The sequence below is a fragment of the Panthera uncia genome, chromosome C2 (assembly GCF_023721935.1).
Source record: "Panthera uncia isolate 11264 chromosome C2, Puncia_PCG_1.0, whole genome shotgun sequence".
NCBI classification, from domain to species: domain Eukaryota; kingdom Metazoa; phylum Chordata; class Mammalia; order Carnivora; family Felidae; genus Panthera; species Panthera uncia.
Window position 1 is genome coordinate 101,419,333 of NC_064810.1, and position 19,624 is coordinate 101,438,956.

At 39.1% G+C, this 19,624-nt stretch overlaps 1 protein-coding gene and 1 pseudogene across 2 annotated transcripts in view; both read right to left on the bottom strand.

Annotated features, from left to right (window-relative positions):
* NMD3 (NMD3 ribosome export adaptor) overlaps positions 1 to 2,399 on the bottom strand; it is a 32,108-nt gene extending 29,709 nt beyond the window's left edge. The window contains exons 1-3 of one of the 2 annotated variants that reach the window (XM_049628602.1): positions 2,273 to 2,399; positions 1,653 to 1,708; positions 579 to 713 (exon numbers count right to left, since the gene is read on the bottom strand). In XM_049628602.1, coding sequence (XP_049484559.1) covers positions 579 to 713; positions 1,653 to 1,696 — 179 coding nt within the window. In that variant the 5' untranslated portion in view covers positions 1,697 to 1,708; positions 2,273 to 2,399. The other variant, XM_049628601.1, reaches the window with a different exon arrangement.
* A 2,298-nt stretch (positions 2,400 to 4,697) lies between these two features.
* Positions 4,698 to 19,624, bottom strand: part of LOC125921189 (40S ribosomal protein SA-like) — a 51,450-nt pseudogene continuing 36,523 nt past the window's right edge.

Here is a 19,624-nt window from a genome sequence, read left to right on the forward strand (position 1 = left end):
CCCGTCCCTAACCCATTTGGGAAATCACAGGCAATTAGTTTTATATGGGCAGTGTCACTGGGCAGTTTTGTGTTACTTGATAGCTTACTACAGTCATTTAGTTACACGGGAATTTTAATAAATTTTTAAAACACTTTGCTCAAATACTTAAAACATTAAAACTTAGGAGGGTTTTTGTCATACATAGCATCTGGTAACTAAAATGAAAAAAAAAAAACAAACCTCATGATAATAACAACAGTATGTCCTTAGTAATCTCTTTCACTTACCCTTATGAACATCAACTCATATCTGTTCACTGTATACAGCAAACCTATTAATCTCTTACAAGGAAAAAAATTTAAAAAAACAGCCAAGCACCTTTCCACTAACTTTACCAGATTAGCAGGGCAAACCAGGAAAGTACATTACAAAATTGCAAATCCTAAAATCTTTGGCAACACCAACATAAGTAAAAATTAAATGTCAATTACATGCACTTTATTCTATGTATGTTGGTGTCATCTCAGCATATGCCAGTGGCTCTCCTATCTACAAATCTCAACTTCAAGTAGGACAAAATAAGTACTACACCATACCTTTGACATTGCTTGCAGAAAGACACACAGACCTGCTTCGGAATGCCTTGGCTGATGTCTACTTTACTTCGCAAACAGGCCACACAAATATTGGCAGGATTTGGACTGATTGGGACACCACACTCGCAGCACAAGCTTAAATAAATAAATACAACATAAATTTTTCATGTTAGGTTTCATAAATGCATTTGATGCCTTGATAAAGGCTATCAAACAAAAGCCTTCCAAGTTAGGCCATATTATCTCTACGTTAAAAAAAGAAAAAAAAAAAAAAACTTGCAGAGCAATCTTCAAAGATGCTATAAAGCATCACCTTGGAATACTGCACCAAAAAAACAAGGATGGCTAGAACTTCAAAAATCCTCAAACTATGGTGATGTTCAGAAGGTCTAGAGAGTGTAAATTATTTCTAATAGTAATCATCAGACAGCTTTATAGTCCAAAGGCATTTTTTTTAAAGGTGCCAGTATAGGACTACCAAAATGTAAACATTTACCCAGAACAGAAAATTTTTCAAAGGATGGAGAGAGACTCATGTCTAGTGATGCGGTAAAATGGACGGGGGTCTTAACTCCAGGTGTATTGGGGACAGAAAATGTTTAGGAATCATTGATGCTGTCCCAAAGAAATGTTCTATAACCCGTAATGTTCAAATATAGTAGTCACCAGGCACATGTGGCTCCTGAGGACCTGAAACATGCCTAGTATGATTGAAGAACTTCATATTTAATTTTTCATCTTAGTTTCTTTACATTTAAATAGCCACATGTGGCTAATGGCTATCACATGGACATCCAGAAGAATGTATAGTGAATATTTTAATACTCTTAAAGCAACTATTTTAATTTTATTTTAATACTCTTAAAGCAAGTATTTTGCTACGACAAACTTTCCAACTAAAACTGAATTCCATTTTCTCAAGAAATAAAGCTTTCCACTTTCCCCACTTAAGACAAAGAATTCCATCTCAAAAAACAAACACACGAAAAGCTTCCCTCCCAGGTAGTGAGTTTCAAAGACTCACTTCAGCATCTTTAAATGCAAGGGGGATGGGGAAAAAGGAATAGGACTCACATGTGTCCAGGGGTGCGGTCGGCGGATTCCGTCATATACTCCATGTTTCTGTATCCCTTGATTTCAAGAGAGAGAATGAATCGTGGGATTTAAGTCACTTGCCTATTCACCTCTATACAAATCTTCCTTCTCCTTCCTTCTCTTTCTCTGAATAAGTCAGACAAGCCTCGTAAAGCAGCAAATAACCAATTCCATCTAGCTACTTTGTAAGAAGTCACTTCCTTTTAATATCAGAACCAAAGAAATTCCAGAATTCCAGAGTTTCCCTGAGCCATTAAACTCGGCTACTGACCGCAAGCATCACCACGGCGCCAACTCCCGCGGGAGGAGAAGGGCGCTCAGGGGGCCGGGGCCGCCACCCCCACCCTCACCCTCACCCTCAAACCTGCAGCGACCGGGCCTCAGCCCCGCGCCGCAGAAATCGCCGTTGGTGTCACGGCGCCGCGGCCCACCCACCCGGACCCCGCACACGGCGGGTGGAACCTCACGCGGGCTCCCGGCGGGCAGCGCACACGCGGCACGCACGCGGCCTGAGGCCGGCCGGAAATCAGGGAATCCGCCCCACCCTCTCCTCAGGGACCCCGCGCGACCGCTAAGCCGGGTCTCCGCCCAGAACCTACTTAACGCCTCTGGGACAGACCCAGTTTTGCGGGAAATCTGCGACAAAACAGCCCCTGTCACCTCCAGGTGACACCTCCAGGCTGCCACACAGCCAACGCCAGCACGACGAAAGTCTCGCGAGACAAGAGCTCGAAATCCCGTGGACCGAGAACGAGGAGTTAAAGGGGCGGGTGGGGGCGGAGGAAGGGGAGGGCACAGGCGAGCCTGCGGTGGGGACGGGGCCCAGAGGCGGGGCAAGCGGGAAGGAGTGGGGGGAGAAGGCTCGGCCTCTCTCCTGCAATAGTGGGTGGTACTTACATAGACTTTACAACTCCTCTATTGGGTTATTATCTTTCCCGATTTTCCCTGGCCAGAGTTCACTCCACGCTAACCTCGCCCTTGTATATAAATCACTTTTCAGATATCCTCATTGGGAGCTTGCTTGCTTCATGATTATATAAATGATTATATAAAAGTTGTATGTAAACAGTACCACAACACACAAATTAAACTACATCGAGGGCAGTGTCTCTTTGTTCATCATCATATGCCTAATGCCTGCTACATCCTGAATACTCAAATGCAGACTTGTTGAATAGATGAAAGAAAGAAACGTAAGACACAATTATTTGTGAAGAAATCTGATAGTTTTAGTCCACTATTAGAATGTGCTTCCTGATAGCGCACTTCATATCTCCTTATGACTTTATACCTTGATCTTAGAACTGCACAGACCATGGCTAACCAGTTTTTCATGACAGAATCTCAAATATTTGAAGAGCACATTTTTTTCTGTCTTCTCACCCCAATTTCAAGGACTAAGCAAGGTCATCTAATAGAAGGTGATCAAAGAAACCCTCTCATTTCTTGCCTAGGATACTTAAGTATTTTCCCATTCCTTCTCCTTACTCCCAGACTCCAACCTATCCTTCTAAAATGCAAATCTGATTTTGTCACGCTCTCCTGCTTTTAATCCTCCAGTGGTCTCTGATAACCTTCTGGTAATTTCCAATTTCTCTGTGTAGAAAGAAGACCCTTCAGGATCTAATCCAGACATACCCTGTCACATTCCCAAGCATGCAGCCATACAGGCCAACTGACAGATCCTACAGGAACTAGTCTACCTTGGCTTATGCCTAGGACAATCCACCTTAAATAGTAAGCTCAAGTATACTATATTAGTTTCCTATTGCTGCTGCAATAAATTATCACAAATTTTATGCCTTAAAACAACACAAATTTATTATCTTACACTTCTGTAGGTTATAAGTCTAAAAAAGACATTTCTCCTTAGTGTGTGGTCCTACAACATCTTTATAGAAGGTGTATGGCTCTATAATAGTGTGAACAACACGAAATTGGATCATAAATTTTCTATTCTGCACGTTCCACAGATTCAACTGCTGGAGAGCAATCTGGTCTCGTTCTTCTCCAGATTCCCTGCACCTAGCACAGTGCCTGGTGCAAAACAGACCCTAAATATGTGTTGGTAAATTATTTATCCATTTGTTATGCACAACAACTCTGAAGAAACAACATAACTCCCCATTTTTTCCATTCCGATTGTCATTTCCCTTAAGCCAAATACCACTAGGAACACAACTGTAGTTAAATACATTGTGTCTATTCTTCACTGAAGTGAATGCAAACATACCATGAGGAATCATGGAATGTATCAGGAGGAGCGTGTTAGAAAAAAACCTATCATAGAATTTGGGCTTTCATTGGGTAACCTCAGAGAAGGTCTAAGAAAGCAGGTCTTCTCTAGATTGGATGCTGTCAGAAAGCAGGGGTAATTCTATAAATGGATATCTCAACAAATCTTATGTATAGAAAGAGAGGCAGAAAGAAAGCAGAAATTAGTAAAGAAGTAGCAGTTACTCATCTTGGCCAATAGAGGGGGTATTTGGTATTTTCCTGGGTGGCACAGTGACCTTGTATTTATCTATGGTTATACAAAATTATGCAGTGGCTTTGCTTTGTCTCATTTTAGTGTGGTGTCAAAGTAACCTTGTCAGAGGTTGGTACAGTGTGAAATTGTTTATGTCTAACAGGAGAATAATGTGGGTTACCTGTGAGTACACAGGCCAGCTTCTGAATGTCAGGGGCTGGTCTTTTCTTTCTCCATATACTTCCTTAATACCCTATTTGATTTGGCACCAAATGCCACAGTGCCAGGTTTGTCAGGCACTGGATATACAACAGTGAACAACACGACTGGTCCCTGTTCTTGTGGAGCAGATAAGGGTGATAACCCAAAAAATTATGTAATTGGCTGACAGTTCTATAGCATGTAAGTGGCAGAACCGGGACCCGAACTATGGTTAATTAAACTGTACCCATGTCCTCACCACCACACTGGGCTGCCTGCCTTTCTGAGGATCAGGTCATCTATTATTCACAGGCTCTTTTTTTTCTTTTTTTCTTTTTAACGTTTTATTTATTTTTGAGACAGAGAGAGACAGAGCATGAACAGGGGAGGGTCAGAGAGAGGGAGACACAGAATCTGAAACAGGCTCCAGGCTCTGAGCTGTCAGCACAGAGCCCGACGCGGGGCTCGAACCCACAGACCGCGAGATCATGACCTGAGCCGAAGTCGGCCGCTTAACCGACTGAGCCACCCAGGCGCCCCTCTTTTTTTCTTTTAAGAAACTTTATTTTCCATCAACCTTATTTCCATTTCTGTTTAAGAGTCTGTGGATGGAGCAACTTAGGATCCCTCAGGGGTTGTTCCCACCCATTCAGGGGCCCGAGCAGTGGGAGCTGCAGCCCAGTCCTGAGCAGTGGCTGAGAGCCCCAGTCTTCAGTAGGGAACTGCTGGACGGGCACTGAGGACCCCGCATGTCTCAGACCACCTGAGACCTCAGGTTGAGTAGCAGTAAATTCGGGACCCGGGGCAGTCCATTCACCTGGAAATCCCTCCTTGGTCACAGCCTTTTCAGCATCAGCCTGCTCTTCCTTCTCAGTCTCTTCAGGATCTCTGTGGAAGGAGAGGTCAGGTGTGGCCTCCCACGGGTGTTCATGGGAGATGGTGTACGGGAGTGTGTGCAGAACCTCCCAGGCCAGCATCCACCGCCTCGGACCCACTGAGTGAGCTCCCTTGCTGTTGCGTGGGATGGCAGTGTCCACACAGCGCCGTGGAGAGTCTGGGTTACACAGAGCAACGGTAGGCAGGTTAACATAAGACACCTCTGTGAGAGGGTGGTGGTCAGCCCTGAATCAGTGACCAGCAGAAGACACGGTTCCCGGGAGGCAGCCTGGACCTGGCTAGTGAAGGTTCCAGGAGTGAAGTGGCCCACAGTAGGAGGGGCTCCAGTGGCAGCCGTCGAATTGAGCACAGCCCAGTGGCCAGTGTTCCTAGAATATGATACCGACATTAGCCGGGTTTTTGATGGCAACAATGGAACAAGCTGCCGGCAGAAGCTTCCCATAGATCTCTCTAGATTTGTAATGCACCATCACTTTCTTTTCGGTAGATGTACTGTTCTGTTTGGAAGTCAATGTTAGTGTCATCTAAGCGAGTTCTGCTGCAAGGAATTAGAGGACATCCTCCTCCCTTTGCAGGACGTCAAGGGCTCTGGACATTGTGCAAGTTTTCCTTAAAGTTACATGGGGGCCTAGAACAACACCTCCATATGGACCCCTCTCTTGTTAGCATGGAAAGGCCACAGGCTTTTCATAAATGAAATACTTACGTGGCAGAAAGTACCTACATCTCTCCTCACACTTCTCGCCCCTCAATAATAAGATCTCCAGATGTCAGAAGTAAGTACTTTGTGTCAAATCTGTCTGCTACAAGCCTAGGATGAGCTTGGTCTCAGAGTGAGATAATAGGGGCAAATTAACACCAGAAAGAAACTCGTTTTGCACTTCTTTATTTAATCCTCAAATCTCATCTGGGAAAAATGGGTTTTCTAATCCCATAGTCCTTATGCTCAGGATATCTATCCTTTTTCAAATCTTAGCTTTGGTGTAATTTGATAAACTTAGATTCTGTGTGTTTGGCCTTGGCCTTAAAATGGAATTCCTAAAAGGGCTGGAAGAGTATGACCTCCTAAGAAGTTACAGGTGCATTTTCTAGATTCATTATGTATAAATTCATTTAAAAAAATTTTTTTAGATCAGAATCCATAAAATCTCTCTCTCAACCAATTAATGTAAACATAAATATTGATTTTTATCTCTTGTGGTTTAGACTATAATATAACTTTGTTGGAGATAGACTGAATGTTTTATTTTTTTAATGTTTATTTATTTTGAGAGAGAGAATGAGTGAGCATGAGCAGGGGAGGGGCAAAGAGAGAGGGAGAGAGAGAATTCCAAGCAGGCTCCACAGTGTCAGTGCAGAGCACAATGCAGGGCTTGATCCCACAAACTGTGAGATCATGACCTGACCCAAGATGAAACTATGAAAGTTTTTTTTTAATTTCAGAAAAAAAATCTTTCGGATCTAGGATTAGGCAAAGAATTCTTATATTCAACAACAAAATCATGATATATAAAAGAAAAAATTGGTAAGTTGAACATCATCAAAATTAAAAACTTGCTCTGTGACAGACCCTGTTAAGAGGACAAAAAGATAAACTACAGAGTGGGAGAAAATATGTTCAAACCATATCCACCTAAACACCAGTATCTTGAACATAAAAAGAACTCCTGGGGCATCTGGCTGGCTCAGTCAGAATAGTGTGCAATTCTTGATTTTAGGGTCGTGGGTTCGAGCCCCGTGTTGGATGCAGAGATTACTAAAATAAATAAATAAATAAATAAATAAATAAACTTTTAATGTTTTTATTTATTTTTGAGACAGAGAGATACAGAGCATGAGCAGGGGAGGGGCAGAGAGAGAGGGAGACACAGAATCCGAAGCAGACTCCAGGCTCTGAGCTGTCAGCACAGAGCCCTATGCGGGGCTCGAACTCATGGACTGTGAGATCATGACCTGAGCTGAAGTCGGACACCCAACCGACTGAGCCACCCAGGCGCCCCAGTAAATAAACTTTTAAAATAATAAATAAAAATTTAAAAGAAACCTCAAAACATATAAGTAAAAAAAAAACAATCCAATTAGAAAATGGGCAAAAAACATGAAGAGACAGTTCACTGAAGAAGATATTCAGTAGTCAAACAAGCAGATATGAAGATGTCTAACATCATTAGGGGTATGCAAATTAAAACCACGGTGAGATATTACTACCCATCTATCAGAATGGCTAAAATAAAAAAAAAATAGTGATAATACCATATGCCAACAAGGATGCAAAGAACCTGGACTGACTCACATACTGATGGTAGGAATGCAAAATAGTATAGCCACTCTACAAAACAACTTAGCAGTTTCTTTAAAAGCCAAAAATGCAACTACCATACAACCTAGCAATTGTACTACTAGGCAGTTATCCTGATGAAATTAAATTTTATGTTCCCATAAAAACCTGCACACAAATGTATATAGCAGCTTTTTGTTGTTGTTGTTGCAATGGCCAAAACAACCCAGGTATCTTTCAACAAGTAAATGAATGAATACGCTGTGTTGCATCCACACCCTGAAATACTACTCAGCAATAAGAAGAAGCAAACTGTTGTGCAAATAACAACCTGGGTGACTCAGTGTGACCCTCCAGATTCTCCAGAGAATTATGCTGAGTGAAAAAGCCAATTCCAAAAGGTTATATGCCATATGTTTCTATTTATGTAACATTCTCAAAATGACAAAATTAGAGAGCTGGAGAACAGATGAGTGGTTGCCAGAAAATAAGAATGAACGGAAGGGCAGGAGGGAAGGAAGTAGGTGTAGCTATACAAGGACAACATGAAGGATACTTGCAGTGATGGAAATATTCTGTATTTTGACCATCTCCAAGCCAATATCCTGACTGTGATATTGTACTTATAGTTTTGGAAGTTTAAAGGGTTCAGGAGATCTCTCTGCATTGTTTCTTACACCTGCACGTGAATCTACAATTATTACAGTTTTTAAATGGTTTATGGGGTTCGTGAGTTTGAGCCTCGACTTAGGCTCTGTGCTGACAGCTCAGAGCCTGAAGCCTGCTTCCAATTTCTGTCTCCCTCTCTTTCTGTCCCTCCCCCACTCGCACTCTGTCTCTCTCTCTCAAAAATAAACAAACATTAAAAATAAAAAATAAAATAAAAAATCGGGTAAAGCTTTCTGTTTAAGGAAAACAACTGCCTGCTTTTATATCTTGTAGTAGTTTTCTTCACAAGTCTTCAACACTTTTGTCTACATTGTTGGCTGACTAACCTCTTCTCCCCAGTGTCCTTACCACTGGCAGCAACCATGAGATACAGTTCTGGTTACCAGGTGAAGGGGAAGTCTATTGGGCAATCTTCCAGGAAAACTATCTTCCTTAATAAAAAGGCACAGACTCAATGGATATGCCATTTGCCCTCACTCTTGGCTCCTTTGCCCTTCTCTCTGCTTCGGGTCTGGAATGCAAATGTGATGCCGTCTGCCATAAGGCAACAAGCAGTAAGGGCATATGCCATCATGCTAAGGATGGTGAGGCTGAGAGCTAGAGACAAACTGTGTCTTGACTGTTATCTTGAGGTGGCACCAACCTTGGGCTGTCCACCTTTAAAGTTCTTTCTATTTAGGGGGAAAAAACCCACCATTTTATTTTTAAGCCAATGTTGGGCAGGTTTTCTATTATTTGGAACCGAACACATTTCTAACAAATCCCTCACTCATGGGAGATTCTCAGCAGGGCTGAATACTTTGTCCACCTTAAAAGACTACTGTAAGGATGAAAAGCGTGATAGCTACTTAATATTCTTTGTGTGTTTCAGAAACCAAATTGCTGACACTGCATTTTCCTTTCTTCTTTCTCTACAGTATTTTATGTTTCTTATTATTCTCCTCAGCTGGGCTTGAATTTGTATTATAATCAGACTCTTGCCAGTCGCTCTCCTAATTGAATTGGGCTTTTGTTGTAGCTGAGACAGCTCAGAATTTTTTAATGGTCTTCCAAAACCATTCCAGCCCAGGGCAGATGCTCCCTTCTTCGACCTCACAGCACTTACTGTCTGCACTTCCCAACTGCCGATTCATCATGCACTGCTCCATGACACTTCTCATACAGCTGTCATAGAGTAATCGATGCTTAGAGCTGGAAGGGACATTAAAGATCATCTTCTCCAGCCACCTCAGTGCGTGTGAGTTGTGGTTTAACTCTTGGATTTTTCTTTATCCCTTCCTGGGTTTACAGCTTGTAGTCTCAACTAGATCTTAAGCTCTTCGAGAAGAGAAAGATACAGAACAAATATGTGTTAAATTACCTGCGACAAGCCAGACCCCTTACACTCATTATTTAATTTTCACAACAATCCTAAGAAGTGGTTAGTGATCCCCACCTGACACGTGAAGGAACTGAAGCTCAAGGAGGTTGTTACTTAGCAAAGGGATGATGCCTAGAAAGAGGAGAAGCCCAGATTTTGACTTGGATCTTAAGATGCTTAAGTGCCTTTAACCTCTTTCAAAGTTGCTAACCACTTGATTAGATTTTGCCCTTTGGAGTTCTTCAACCTTTAAACTTTAAGAAATTCTGCATTCTGTTCATATGCTTTCTCTCTTAGTAAGAGATTTAAATTATATCTGTGATATTGTGATTCATAATAAGACACATGTATTTAGTTTTCATCTCCAGTCCTGACACAGGGCTCCTAAAACTCTTGTAAATTCCTAAGTGAATTTATCTGCCAATGTGAGGGAAGCCTCTATAAAATCCCAGCAGGAAGGGTTTCAGAGAGCTTCCAAGTGGGTGAACACATCCATGTAGTAGGAGGGTGACGCACCCCAATTTCATGGGGACAGAAGCTTCTGTCCTCAGGACCCTGCCAGACCTTGCTCTATGTATCTTTTCATATGGGTGTTTATCTGTATCCTTGACCATATCCTTTAAGAAACTGGTAACGAGTATTTCCCTGAGTTCTGTGTGCTGCTCAGCTCTGTGAATCTAAGAAGTGGGTCATGAGACCATTGATTTGTAGCCACGTCAGACAGAAATTGTGGGTAACCTGGGGACCCATTACTTGAGATTGACATCTGAAGTGGGGTGAGAACACTGTTGTGGGACTGAGGCTTTAACCTGTGGGATCTGACACTATCTTCTGACTCTGTCTCCAGGTGTCAGAAGAGTTAAATTGTAGTACACCCAGCAGGTGTCCTGGAGAATTGCTTGGTGTCAGAAAACTTCCACACATTTGGTGACCAGAAGTATCAAAAGTGTTATGAGTGTGGCAGTAGTGTGAGAGTAAAGGGGAAACGCAAAAGAACTGTAGGCTTTTCCAACTCAGTATCTAATAGCCAAATAAGATAATGGTTCTTTGTGTGTAACATTAACATTTTTTAAATGCAATACTGTTAGAACAAAAATATTATACTGTTTTGATTTAGTGAAAAAAAATTGTTAGATATCTGCCATGATAAAATTTTATAGCAAAAACACATATATTGTGAAGTTAATGCAGAACAGTTTTTTCTTCCTGAACAGCAGCAAACAGAAGTGCCTTGTAGAGAATAACTCTGTAAGCTATTTGTGATAACTTGCACCACTAAGAAAAACTAATAGAAATACTTAGAGAAATGAAATTTAGTGGTTCCAAGTTTCCAAGAAATGTCAACAACTTTTGATTCCATTAAAAATAAACCAATGGTATCTTTCTTTTTTCATCTGCAACATACCCTACCCTATTTTTTTTTTAATTTTTTTTTACCGTGTATTCATTTTTGAGAGACAGAGAGAGACAAAGCATGAGTGGGGAAGGGGCAGAGAGAGGGAGACACAGAATCTGAAGCAGGCTCCAGACTCTGAACTGTCAGCACAGAACCCGACGCGGGGCTCGAATCATGAGCTGTGAGATCATTACCTGAGCCGAAGTCGGACGCTTAAGCGACTGAGCCACCCAGGCGCCCCTGCAACATACCCTATTTTAATCTGAGCCTACCAGATTTTAACTTGGAATTTGAAGCCTTTCAGTTGCACTACCTTTTTGCAGAACTTTCTTAAATGCCAGATTGGCAATTAAGATGCAGGGGGTAATTTCCTTTACTATCATTGCTATTGTTCATGTAACAAAAAAAAAAAAAAAAAATTAGGTAATTGGCTTTGAAGAGCACAATCCTATAGCTGTCATCCATCTCTACATGTCTAAAATCTTAACCAAAAATAAATAAATAACCTGCTAAGTAAATAAATATATCTAATAGGCTCCTGTATATCACGAGGCCACACGGGCATCTAGTCATGGGTATGATGGTACTTATTGACCATAAGCCTCAGAGGACAAGGGCTGTACCTAGAATACCTTTGTATACATTGTGTCTAATACAATCGAGTGTAATAAATATTTGAAAGATGAATGAACGAATATGTTTCCTTCAAGGGCATTCAGATATCTCACTTCTTTGAGTTTCTCCAAATTGCTAGCACAATGTTTTGCTTAAAATAGACATTTGTTGTCTGTTGGCATCATTGGCATGAGTGTTAAAAGAAAGGGAAAAGTCTCCTTTGTCTTTCCCACCAGGCCACACTATTTTTCCAGGTATTACTAGGAAATATGCATTTTCCAGACAGCTGGTCATGAACACGACAGTGCCAAGAGCTCTGGCAAACTAGTTACGCCCTGTGCATCAGTCATTCCACTTCAACTCTTGCCTTTCTCTGAACCTATGACAATCTGTTAAAGAATTATTAGTAATTGTTTCTCTGTTAAAAACACCACTTAAAAATTTGAGATAATGTACTACTTTGACAATGAGAAAAGAAAAAAAATGAAGAAATGATTCTGTTCATATTTTCTATTCTCCCACTTCATTTATAAAGAAGCTTATAATTTATCTGGGAGGTCTCAAATTGGCCACACCAAATCCAATCTGTAGAAATTTTTGACAGCCTACTATTGGCTTTTCAAAAATTGAGTTAATTGCTCCACCACATAATATTCTTAGTTACAAGCAAGAGAAACTGATTCTGGCTTATTTAACAGAAAGGAATTTGTGAACATGCTCATGGTAGGCCTCAGAATACAAAGGAAGGTGGAGAACCAGACATGGGCCATGCAGCCAGGAACACCACCCAAAATCACACATCAGAGCCAACTTACCCAGTCAAGCCCACACAAACATCACTCTCGCAGCCTGTACCATGGACACACTATTGCTGCTACCACTGCTGCCTCTGCTCTCCTGGGAACACGACTAGGTGGCACCTATAGGGCTTCCCAAAGTCCCTGCTCCTTTGCATCAATTAGCTCCAAAGTTCAGGGTTGGTACCTGAAATCAGGTGAACCTAGATCACATGAGTAAATGGAGACTGGGGAGTATTTAGAGATGGAGGGAGAGTTGAGCCTTTGCCTGCCACTGTCCTGTGCCTTTCTTGCTGATTTTCATATAACTTCTCCTACTTTGCCACCTCTGTCCCTTCCAAGTTCAGAATCCCTAAACAAGCTAAGTAATTTGCACATTCATTGCCAAAATTAACACAGTTGGAAGCAGGAAGTTAAGAAATCTAATAGCCAGCTGTTCTTGGTAAATATTTATTAGGCCATTTTTAGACAGTGGTAATGTGTTCAATTAATATTTATAAATGTAAAATAGAAAGTCCTAAATGGTCATGACTGCACTCCTCTCGCATTCCTTTAAAATTCAGAATTAGCTCCTGAAGAGACTGCAAGTGCCTTGAGAAACCAATTAAAATTTTAATCCCTATGTGGAATGATTTTCCTTGCCTGCATTATTGTGCAGGCTCACTGTTTCCTAGTCCATTAGCTGCACTGTCAACCCTGCCCCCTCCCATAACCTTTAATCCACCTAACAAAGTGAGCAAGCAAACGGCTCAGTGAAAATTTACTTGAGTTCAACAAACTCGTGGATACACTCATTTTCTCAAAAATCTTCCAAGAAAGTAAGTGGTGGCCCAGAATACGATATGTATTTATTTGTGAGTTGCTTGGCATGCACTCACGAGCCTTAGTTTCACATAACAAGGAAATGCTTTTGGCCGCAAACATTTTTGTTTCACAATTCATCCTCTAAATCCTAGCAAATAATTTATTGCTGAAATTTAAAGGTTTTCAATAAAACCCATCCCTGGCAGTAAAAATTGTGGACAATAAAGAATTTTGGCACATGCTACATACACCAAAAGACCAAACTGTCAGATTTAGACTCAGTTTATATTTACTGAGCATGGATTATGTGTCAAGTTCTAGCCAAATTTACAAACATTAGCTTAACGGTCACTACAAATCCATGAGGTAGATTTAATCACACCTTACTGAGAAGGAAAGCAAAGCTCAAGGTCTATGGGACCTAACAAAGATTACAAAGCTAGAAGGTGGTAAAGCCAGGGTTTGAACCTGACTCCTGATCCTAATCAATTCTCTGCCTTAGCAGACTGATCCAGGATGAGTAAGAGTTTCGGCATGAAAAAGTAGTTAAGGTACACTAAAGTTTAGGCAGAGATGTGTAACATCTAGCAATTCTTCCCTAATTAAAATATTACAGATGAATCCAATGATGAATCCAAATTGCTGGGATTGCATTGAGACACTGCAACTTTGCATCCTACCATTTTAAAATTGAGTTCAAAGGAAGGACATGTCTAAAGCAAATGGGCGTTTCACCTGATGAAAGCATGGTTAGATATAATTCTCCATATCTCAATGCATAGGTTTGGAAGGCAAAGACAAATGAACAAAATAAAGCAAAACCACATAGAAAATAATGAGTAGAAAAGTTGTCTTATAATGGCTAGTGACTACATAATTAGACAGTCTATGGTTGGGGCAGATATTTTGCAGTCTTTTTTTCCTTCTTCAGTCTTATCATTCCTTGTCAACCTAAGTAAGCCTGGACTTGTAGAACAGGACCTAAAGCTGGTCCAAGGGTGCATTAGCATGGGTAATGGATTCTCGATCTGCTCCACAGCATGGAAATCAGGAATATATCTGGCCCAAGGACCATCAGGGTAACGGATTCTTGCTCTGCTCCACAGCACAGAATTCAGGATTATATCTGGCTCAAGATGTTTTAGCTTAGAGAGGTTAGAGTAATGAATGAAAAGTTTATTTAGGAGTATGAGTACTACATACTCTACACCTGCAAGCCTTACATGGGTCATAGGACTCTGAGATAGATGAGGTACACCTAGCCACGGTATAGTTTTCTCCAGCATGTACCCAAACAAGACCATGTCCTGGACTGCTTTAGTACCATATGTGTACGACTAGGTCTGAAGTGGGCAGCTGAGCTTTGAAAGGTATGATGTGAGCTTCATTTGCTCAGATTTACCAGATACTGTGTATTTGCTGGTGTGGCCTTTTTGAGGGATCTTCAAGGGGAAGCACTTCTGTCTGTTAACAGGCAAAGAGAACTGATCTCTCTACTGCATACTCTACCAGCTCTGACTTCATGCTGCACCTTTAAATATATAAACCATGTTTGACTTGCCCAAGTGGTGTCTGTATCTGGTTGTTTAGTTGATCTGAGCCTATCACTCACATTTATTAACTTTGTGTGTGTGCAGAACCAAATGTCTAAAAAACTTCCAAGATCTTGGATTATTGATTAAAGACTCTTTTCAGAAGAAAAGTATAGAATTATTGCCAAACTGGTGCTTGGTAATGGTTCTCATCCTTGACCAAAATGTAAGGCTCAACAGGAATCTTCAAGAAATGATCTCTTTCCATCGCATCTATCTAAATGAATACTCTTTTAGACATATCACATATTCTTAAACTAAGTTCTGCTAAGTAACTCACACAGAAAGGAAAGTCTAGGTCAAAACAGGCATAAAAATTTATGAAATGTGAAATGTGCTGTAGTGGTAAAACTTCTAGAAGGGTCTTTGTGTAGCAACAGAATCTAATGTCTTTTTTTATGTAGTATTTTGATATGCTACATATGGGAGGAGAAAACCTTCAAAAGTAATTTGATACTAATTTGAAAATGTAGGTGTAGACTTACAGGAATTAATAATCTCTGGAAAATATTTTTATCTGCAACATATCCTGTTAAATTAACGTCTACTCAGCAGAAAGCTGCTTCTTGCATTCTCCTGTGTTTACAGCTGATGGAACCCTCAGTCCATTTCCAATATTCATTTAACCATTTACCCATATCTTTTACTAAGAAGCACTCCTTCCCATTTTATTTTATTGGCTTGCAGCTGTTTTCCCTCTGTGGATCCAGGCCAAAGGAAAAAAATTAACCAGGTTATAATGTCTTTGAAAACTTTTAAAATGGCTACTTCACTCTTATTATTAAAGCCTATTTTTAGGGAAAGCACTAGGATATAGCACTCTGACATAACTTAGCTTCATAAAGCATTTAGCTGTTTTTAAGGTTAATACAGATATTTAATAGGCTTTTTCTTTCAATCATTTTCCAGTTTGTGTAATTCACCAATACTACTGTTTTGTAGTAGAAAGGATAGAGTCACAAAAAGAATAAAATTCCTTTCACACGGTTTCATGGTTAGACAATGGGACTCCATTACTTAGCCTTCTGGTTTCTACTCCCCTGCTTCTTCAGATAAATTATATTAACCAATTTACTTTAACCTTGAAATTATCAGGTCAGTTTTTTTGTTTGTTTTGTGTGTGTGTGTGTGTGTGTGTGTGTGTGTATGTTTTAATCGAGAGAGTAAGTTAAAAAAATTTTAAAGTAAACTCTTTATTGAAATGCAACAACCAAAGAAAAGCACACAGATCTTAAGTTGTACAATTTGATGAATGTTCACAAACTAGACACATCTGTGTAAACAATGCCAGATAAGAAAAAGAACATGGAGTACCTGGCTGGCTCAGTTGATAGAGCATGTGCCTTTTGATCTTGGGGTTGTGAGTTCAAGCCCTTTGTTGGGGGTAGAGATTACTTAAAAAAAAAAAAAAAAAGATTAGGTTAAGTAAACAACATAACCAGGACCCTAGTTGTCCCCTTTGAGTCCTAACCCCAAGAGGTTTCATTCTCCTATTTATACTATAGATTAATTTTGCCTATTTTTAAACTTTACATAAATGTAAACTGCAGTATATATATCTTGGATCTGGTTTCTTTCACTCAACATCACATTTATGAGATTCATCCATATTGGTACATGTAATAATTGGTTTATTCCACTGAATACACTGTGATTTATTTATCTTTTCTACTATTGATGGATTTTGGGGTTGCTATTATGAATAGTGCTGCTGCGAACATTCTTGTACATGTCTTTGATGAATATATGTGTGCATTTATCAGGGATATACTGGGAATTAAATTGTCAGGTCTTAGGCCCTCATTTGGTACTGGCTGTCTTTTTCTTCTGGTGGGTTGAAGAGTATGCTAGAGTTGGCTCCTACCAGGTCACAGGCCCCAATGGTTAAATTTTCAATAATTTTGAAAGCTAGTTGTTAAACACAACCATTATTAAAAATTAAATAATATAAACTTAAGTAAGTTATATCAAAACAAAGGTAATAAGTATTCAAATTTCATTACCTCCCATTGTATTACATTTGACTATCTTTAATGCCATTAAGGTTATTTATATCAATTGTATTTGTATGGTGGGAATACATTATAATGGTGCACTGTCAGGTATTTCTTCAGCAATAGCCTGTGGGTAATATGAAATTGACTACAATGGAGTGTTTACACCATAGGAACTGAGAAATGCTACTTATAAGGACTTGATTTATTGTACTATTGATTTATACAGACTTAAGAAAGTGATGCGGAAATGTGAATAATGCAGGTTAAACTCAAAAGTGTCATATTTGTAGTTGATATGTTGTGAATAGCTAAAAAGTTATCAAAGCATGGTTGAATTACAGATATGGATAGACTTCAGCAAAAATCAACAAGAGCATTCTATAAAATCAATTGGCTATATGGAATTTAGAATAAAAAGTATATATTATATTGTATTTTTTTTATTATTTGTCAATTTATGATATACACACCATACTTTTTTTTCCCCCTGGAAAGCCTATTGTCCAACCTTTACCAGCACAGTTTTGGTTGTAGTGCTATCACACTGTGATTTAAGTTTACTTTCCCTGATGACTAAGGAAGTTGAACACATTTTCATAAGTTTATTAGTCACTAGAATTTTTTTGTAAAATACCTATTTAGCTATCCATTTTTCTACTATGTTCTTTTTCTTATTGATTTATAAGAATTATTTACATATTCTTGATGAGTCCTTCATTGAATACATGTATTGCAAATGTCTTCGTCCATTGTGTGATTTACCTTTTCACTCCCTTAGTAGTTTCTTGTTTTTGTTTTTACTTAAAGAAGTTCTTAATTTTCATTCAGTACAATTACCAACATTTTCCCTTGTGGTTAGTGCTGTTTCTATGCAGTTTGAGAAATATTTGCTATTCTGAAGATGCCAATGTTTTCCTCTAGAAGCTTTACTATTTTACCTTTCACATTTAAATTTTTTTTAATGTTTATTTATTTTTTTTTGAGAGAGAGACAGAGCACAAACGGGAGGGGCAGAGAGAAAGGGAGGCACAGAATCTGAAGCAGGCTCCAGGCCTGACTGTCCTGATGCTAGGCTTGAACCCATGAACCCTGAGATCATGACCTTAGCCAAAGTCAGACACTTAACCGACTGAGCCACCCAGGTGCCCCATACATTTCACATTTAGATCTGCAATCCACTTGGGATCAATTTTTCTCTATGGTGAGGGGAAAGCTAAGATTTTTTTTTTTTTTTTTTTTTTTTTTTTTTTGGTCCAGATGGATATCCAATTGGCCCAGAATTATTTTTTTAAAGACCACAAAATTAACTCTACACACTCAATTCCTATACCCTTTTATCTCTTTCTCAAACACATCAACACTGAAAGTCACATTAATAAGCAATTCTGTCAACATCTTCTTTTTCTGATATTTATCATTAGCACTTATAACTTTGCAAACTATTTACTTTCAAAATATTAAAACAATTTATTTCATGAAATTAAAACAAATTCTGATAGCACATTCAGATTATTGAATAAGTCAATATTTATTTGTATAAACTTATGAGAAAGAGTAGATATACTTGTCAATAAAGAGTGACCAATTCTTTCTTCAAAAGAGAAAATAGACTGTTGACCATGACAATCTGGTTTTTCCTACATACAGGATTATGTACTCTAGGAGTAATTAAAATAAATAAAATCCATCCAGGAAGAAGATACGAATGGGAATATCATTTCTTATATATGAGAATTAATTTTTAATTCTGTTATTGATTCCATTGTTTAGAAAGAAAGCAAAAACCCCACATTTCAATTGCATACACTTTATAAAATGATGGACAGATTTTTTATGTTTGCAGTTTGATTATAAAGAGGACCTAACCTTCCACTAGAGGGCATCTTTACCCCATTTGGACTTCTGTTTTGGGCTTTTGTAAAAATAAATAACAGCAACTAACCTTTTGCTTACCTTTTAACTATACCAGACCCTATGGACAAAGTTGTGAATGGTCTTGGTGTTAAAAGAGATCTTATAAACACACACATAATCTTTTTCACTAACAGTTCCTGTATTAATAGCTGTTACTGTTATGAAATTGTCTTTGGAACTAATTGTCCCAATTCCAGAGCTTTTCTTTTCTACACAGACAAAAAAGGTCCCTTTCAGTATAGGCAGTATGTATATAATCAACACTAAAATACTGATTATTTAATTTATTATGTACTCTATAAAATAGACTTTCTAATTGTTATACCAATGGGAAAAATCACAAAGGAAAAATGGATACATTTGACTCAATACAAAAATATTTAAATGTAAGGTAAAATTATACACACAATTGAAATGCAAATAAAAAGCTAGAAAAATAACTTACCAATATGAGAATGTATTAACAGCACCAAAATATATAAATACTTCATGCAGATATATAAAACACAAAGCTGTTAATAAAAGTAGACATAGTATGAATAGATAATTTAATAACAAAGTTAAAAATTAATAAGCCTCATTAATAATCTAGAAACAAAAAATTATGATATACTTTCTAACCTACAAGGTTAGATAAAAGATAGTAAATGGTAATGAAGGTGGAAAGAGAAGCACAATTTCGCGCACTGCGGGTATAAGAAAGTGCTGACTTGTAAATATGAAGAGTGATTGAATGGGAAAATCTTCATTTTTCAGCCAAGACAGTAAAGATTGGCTCAGGTAAAAATCACCAATAAATGCTAAATGTAGGGGTGCCTGGGTGGCTTAGTTGGTTAAGCATCTGACTTCAGCCCAGGTCATGATCTCACCATTCCTGGGTTTGAGCCCCATGTTGGGCTCTATGCTGACAGCTCAGAGCCTGGAACCTGCTTCGATTCTGTGTCTCCTGTCTCCCTCTCTC